Source organism: Prionailurus viverrinus, chromosome D3 (assembly GCF_022837055.1).
Source record: "Prionailurus viverrinus isolate Anna chromosome D3, UM_Priviv_1.0, whole genome shotgun sequence".
In the NCBI taxonomy this organism is placed as follows: Eukaryota; Metazoa; Chordata; class Mammalia; order Carnivora; family Felidae; genus Prionailurus; species Prionailurus viverrinus.
In genome coordinates this window covers 10,902,551-10,908,352 of record NC_062572.1, presented here as the reverse complement: position 1 = coordinate 10,908,352, position 5,802 = coordinate 10,902,551, and the positions used below count along the sequence as shown (strand labels likewise).

General features: G+C 53.6%; 1 protein-coding gene across 1 annotated transcript; it reads right to left on the bottom strand.

Moving 5' to 3' along the window:
- Positions 1-968: 968 nt before the first annotated feature.
- RITA1 (RBPJ interacting and tubulin associated 1) lies at positions 969-5,726 on the bottom strand. Its single transcript, XM_047827868.1, has 4 exons — positions 5,522-5,726; positions 5,207-5,353; positions 4,442-4,807; positions 969-2,031 (listed from the first exon to the last, which is right to left on the bottom strand). The coding sequence occupies exons 3-4, from the start codon at positions 4,750-4,752 to the stop codon at positions 1,524-1,526; spliced, it is 819 nt and encodes a 272-aa protein (XP_047683824.1). The 5' UTR covers positions 4,753-4,807; positions 5,207-5,353; positions 5,522-5,726; the 3' UTR covers positions 969-1,523.
- Positions 5,727-5,802: the final 76 nt, after the last annotated feature.

Here is a 5,802-nt window from a genome sequence, read left to right as displayed (position 1 = left end):
GCTGCTGGCCGCGTCTGTGTCATGCTCGTAGATGCCCTTTGCGTGGGGAGGGCACACGCGCTGGGGGCCAGCACACAACCATTCCTTCCTTTAGCCTCAGCGGCAAGCCGGACCCTGGCTCCGGGAGGATCAGGGTTTCAGGCTGCCCTGAGACCCCGCCCTGGGGCTATCCATTTGCCCCCAATTTCTCCCTCATCCAGCGCCGTGAAAGCTCAAGGGCCTCCAGCCTTATGCCGGCTTTATTTGGTGCCCAGGTAGTCGAATATTCGTATGTATTTTTATTCACTACTGGCATTTAAAAAATCAGGGGCTATCATAGAGAAATCTGGCTTTTTCTGGAAAAATCTCATCCGGATAGCCTGGGGCCACCCGTCCTCCGAGCTGAGCAGCGGCACCTTTGAGATGGCAGACACCGCACGCAGGCTGCCCCATCCCCGCCACTCCCAGCTGCCCTCCAGACACACGGCCTCGCTGTCGGCTGCCCAGTATCCTCCCACATGGGCGGTCACCGTCTTCAGTGCAGCCGGGAGGAGAGGCCACAGAGAGGCCAGAGCCCAGCCCCCACCCCAATCCGGCAGGATCCTGGGATTCCGGGTGCAACTCCATCGAGCAAAGGCTTTACCGTTTCTCATCAGTGCTCCGGCCCAGGGTGGCCAATGACAAGCAGCAGGGCCGGAGAGGAAGGGGCTCCCGGCCGGCTTCCGCCTCTCTGTCCCGAGTGCTCTCCAGTCGCACGTCTAACTTTCTGGCCTTCCTGGACCCCTCTACTCGGCAAGGTCCTCGTCACTGTTCTTTCGGCAAATGTGGAAAACGCATGAGGCCCAGGTTCCCAAACTTCAAGTGGCCAACTCGCCACTGTCGTGATTTCTGCCACTTCCTTGTTATATTATTTGACTTTGTTATTTAATGCAACCCGGGCCTGTGGTGGCCTTTCCCCTAAGGAAAATCAAATTAGTCAAAGTCGTGGCTTTGATACGCTACTGATATATTTAATACATAGAAACAAATACATGATTATTAAAGTTAAAAAATGCCCACCCGCATGTCACCCAGATCCTGTTTCCCACGGTCCACACACTGTGCCTGGGAAAACTCCAGACTCAGCTGGAAACTCATCCTGAGCAGGAAGCTTGGCTTGAAGAAGAAGGGACCTTCCAGGTTGGCGATGGTGCTACTTAGTCACACTTGGTGGCAAGACGTTGTGGGAGTGATGGGGGAGCGGCGGGCCCCTCCCAGGGGCACCCCTGGGTTGGCACTCATACGGCCTGTGGCCATGGCAACACCAGTACAGGAATCTTAAGGGGCGGCCGTCAAATCCACACGACGGGGTAAAAGGTAGGAACTGGCGATTGTCAGCACAGAGGCACGGCCCGCCCTCGCTGCGTCTGCCCCCACGAGCGCTTCTCCGACGCCTCGTGGTTACCTAGGAGACCCTGGTTCTCCAGAGGCGCCCCCAATCGGTGCCCTCCTCTGAAACCGTGCCCCTCACTGTGACCCACGAGCAAACCTGAGAACCAAGAAACTCATTTCCAAGGGGGCTTTGGTTTCTGGGTGGCCCCACCTCGCTGAGGGGCGGCTGGCACTGAAACACGGACTGAGCGAGCCCTGGGAGTCACGAGGGGGCTCTGGAAGGTCACCCCCGACGGGGAAGGCCTGGGATCCCGAGGCCCATTGGCGTGGGAGGCACTGGTGTGTGGGCGACCCGTGCCGGGGACGGTCAGGTGTGTGAGGGAATGGGAACGTTCTCGCCTCGGAGGGCGTGGAGCGTCTAACCCGTCCACGGACAACTTCCGGGTATCTGCCACCACCTTGGGCTCTGGCTTCGAGGGACCAGCTGGGTGAACGGCTCGCAGTGGGGTGTCCCTGGGGCGGGGCGACTGGCCGCCCCTGGGGGTGGCTGGGGGTGTCCAGAAGAGGGCATGGAGTTTTGCAGCATCCCCCTTTGCCATCCACGGGCCCTCCCAGCTGGTGCCCTCGGGTCGGGAGCCAAACAGCGACTCATCGCAGTAAGAAGGAGTGTGGCTGATCAGTCTGGCAGAGGGGAGAGAAATGCAGTGAGCTGGGGGAGTGAACAAAGCCTAAAACCCGTAAGCCCCTACCCCCCCTGCTGGACACCTGCAGTAGCACAGAGGGCTGCCTGTAGATGTCGAAGTCCCTGCCTCCCAGCCTGGCACCCACAGGGAGGCCACAGCCCTCTCATGTCCCACCACTCACATCTCTGTCTTTTCCCCTGCCGAGAATCCTGACCCCAGCCTTCCCAGGCCCGGCCAATTTGCATATTCCATCTTCCCCGCCACACTGATTGGCTTGGGATTGGCCACATGACCCATCCTATCCAACCAGAGCTGCCGTAGGACCCTTGTTGAAACTACTGGGAAGGATGTTTGTCTGCCAACCTGATAGGCCCGCAGGACGAAAGGGCCAAGCAGCCGGTCGCTGGCTCAGCTGGAACATGGGGGGAAAGGTGCGCTAAGATAGAGACGGAATCCAACAAGAGTCCGAGCCCCTGATAAACAAGCCCCAAGCATTACTTTTCTGCTGAAACCAGTTTGTGTTAAGTTTTGTCACTTGTATCCAAAAGAGTCCCAGTTAATATGACCTTTTTGCTTCCCCCCCCCCCCCACTCTCCTTTTTCTTAGTGGCCTTGTCAGCTGAGCCCTCTGCAGCCCTGTGGCCCGTCCCACTGTATTTGAAGTGACACAGCCCAGTGCCTGGCAGACAGAGGGGCGCTCAGTCTGAACTTCTGTTATAAAGCTACACTGTTACAAAGAGACACTTTTTAAAATGTTGGATGTTTACTGAGGGCTTTTCACCGTGCAGGCCCAGGACGCGGCAAGTCATGTGCATTAACCCATTATTTCTCACAAACAGCCACAGGAGGGAGATGTGATCATTTTACAAACAAGAAAACGGAGGCTAGGGAGGGTAAGGCCCCAGAGCAAGGAGGAGGGTAGAGACAAGGTTCACATCCAGCCCGGCTCAAGGGCCAAGCTCTGGGATCAGTATATCAAATATAAGTGACTTCTCAGCTTTAATTGGATTCACTTAGCAATTTCCTTTTTTTATTATTAGTCTCACAAATATTCATGACACACCTATCAGGTGGCAGCTCCATGGTTTTTGGCCAGGCAACTTTTTGCTGCCTGAGTTCATTGCTCAAACCATATCTGCTTGTTGCCTCTGTCTGTCCAGTGTCAAAGGTTTTACTCAATAGCATCTCTCGCTCTTAGGCACCTTTTCACCTGACACCCTCTACTTGTCAGCATCCTGAACAAAATTCTATCCTCCAGGAGAGCGTGGGGTTGACCTCCCCTGTCCTGGACACCATACCTCTGTTAATGTGGCCTACATTTACATCAGCGTTTTCAGCTATGTTATAGGTGTCAGTGCGGCTAATGTCACCCGACCCTACCTTAAGGCTCCTATGTCAGATGCATGGCGCTCAACCCGGCATAATAATAATAATAATAATAATAATAATAATAATGAATCTTGGTTCTATCTCACTGAATCTTATCTCCTTAAATAGGCACTATTCCCATTTTCACGTCTTTCCACCAACCTGTGTCCTCCTGGCTCAGAATGGACCCTTAAATATGATTGGCTAGTTGTTACGGATTGAACTATGCCCTCCTAAAATTTCACACGGAATTTTAAAGAGATGATTAGGCTTAAATAAGATCATAAGGGTGGGCTCTGATCGAATAGGACTAGTGCCTTCATAAAAAGTGGGGAGACTCCGCGAATGTACATGCTCACAGAGATAAGGCCATGTGAGAACATGGCAAGAAGGTGGCAGTCTTGATCTTGGACTCTGAGCCTCCAGCACTCAAATTAATTTGTTGTTTAAGCTCCCCGGTCTATGGTATTTTGTTATGGCAGCAGTAAACGACTACTATGCCAGTCTCTTCTCTGTTTTTGTCCAAACCCGTGATAAAATAAACAAGATAGAGCCCTGTGGCCTACCACGAGACACCTCCCTCCAGGCTGATATTAACCTGAAATAATCCAAACAATCTAGTTATAGTCTAATCAATTTACAATAATAAACGTCTAACTAACTTACAACAATGTTAGCATCAACTCCTGTTTTTCTAACTTGTTCAAGCAAGAACCATTTCCAAATGACTTGTCATTTCGCGGATCAACCACACGCAAATTGCTCTGTGACTCTGTGCAAATCACCGGACCCTTCTGGGTCTCACTTGCCTGGTCTGTGGCATTTGGGAACAGGTGTTCCACCGTCACCACTGTCACACTGTACACACCTCACTTCATTTACTCTCAATAATCCCGCTTGGTCTCATCTTCCACATATGGAAACTGCAGCTCTGAGAGGTCAAGGTGCTTACCCAAGGTCACACAGCATGTGAACAGAAGGGCTCTAACAGGAACCCAAGTGGCTTCACGAGTACAGGAATGCACCTCCCCATTCGGTTACCTGTATTTGTTCTTCTTCCTCGGTGTGAGAGTCGGGGTGCTGACCCTGGAGGAGGTGTTCTCACAGCTCCCGTTGGCCCCCAAGGCCTGTGATGTCCCTGTGCCCACTCGACTGGTTCTGTTGGCCTTCTCCACCCAAGGTGGGTCAAAGTCTGGTGGTGTGGGCCGGGTACCCGCAGGGCTGCCAAACAAAGTCTCATCCACATAGGACGCCCTGGCCTTGACCCGATAGCCACCCCGGCAACGGTGCTGAAGGTGGAGGGTCTGCATCCCACTGACGGCCAGCTCCACGGGGGTTTTCATGCTGCCCATGGTCCCCAGTGATACCGGGCATGCTCTGCCCGCCAGGCCCTGCCTCCAGGAATCCCTGTGAAAGGGGATCAGGCAGGCACCCCTGTCACGGGCAGTGCCAGCAGGGGAAGATGGGCCGTCTCTTAAGTTCCCATCCCAAGGACCAGGTCCTCCCTCAACCAGTCCTCCTCAAACGGAGCTTCCAACCCCAGGAGACATTTCAGAAATTCGTTCAACTGTCTTTTGGCTATATCACAATAGGGAGAGAGGTGCTCCTGGAAAATATTTAATGAATAAATATGCATTCTCAGCATACAGTGCTCAATATAGAATGCTAGAGGGATGAAAAGAGATGGGGTCTGTGTCTATTTTGGCACCAAGAAGAAAACTTGGCATGATGGGACGGGGGAGACAGGGTCGGTCTTTACATGCTGTAAATATTTACGGGGTGGATATAATGTCATCTCATGCTTACCTTGTGCAAAGAGCTTTACAAACATTGTTTCATTTAATCCTCTTAACAGTCCTGCGAAGTGGCTTCGGTGATGTCCATTCTACAGATGCCAAGACTGAAGCTTCAAAAGCTGAAGTCACATATGTAAGCCACACCTAATAAATAAAGCTAAAGCAGTGGAAGAGAAATTTGAACCTAATAAGAACCCAGAGCTTATGCATTTAACCATTATACTACTGACAGATCATACCCACCCCTCCAACTACACCATATGCCCCGATCCCCAAGTCAGTGTCCCAGTTGATGTCAGAGATCCCTGCATTCTTGTTTTCCTACCTGAGCATCTCGGCTCGCGGACGTCGGCTGCAACCTCATGCTTCTTCCCCACCTGGTGTGGATTCCTCCGCGGGCGCTTCCGACACCCCAATTTATCTGCGGCCTGGACCCCGGGACCCCAAAGCTGCTCGGGCAGCCCCGGGCACAGCGCGAACGGACGCGCCGCCGCAGCCAGGCCCTAGCGACGTGGGCTCGGCGCGCGCAACCCGCGGCAACCAGAGAGGGGCGGGGCGGCGCGGCGCGGCCGGAACCATTAGCACCGGGGGTGAGGCACCCCGTTT

What these genes read in the sequence shown, in the direction of transcription:
- RITA1 (XM_047827868.1), bottom strand. Translation starts at nt 4,752, where the DNA reads ATGGGCAGCATGAAAACCCCCGTGGAGCTGGCCGTCAGTGGGATGCAG. An exon ending in AGGAAGAAGAACAAATACAG is followed by an intron (nt 2,032 to 4,441) that starts GTAACCGAATGG and finishes CCCCTCTGCCAG; the next exon opens with ACTGATCAGCCACACTCCTT.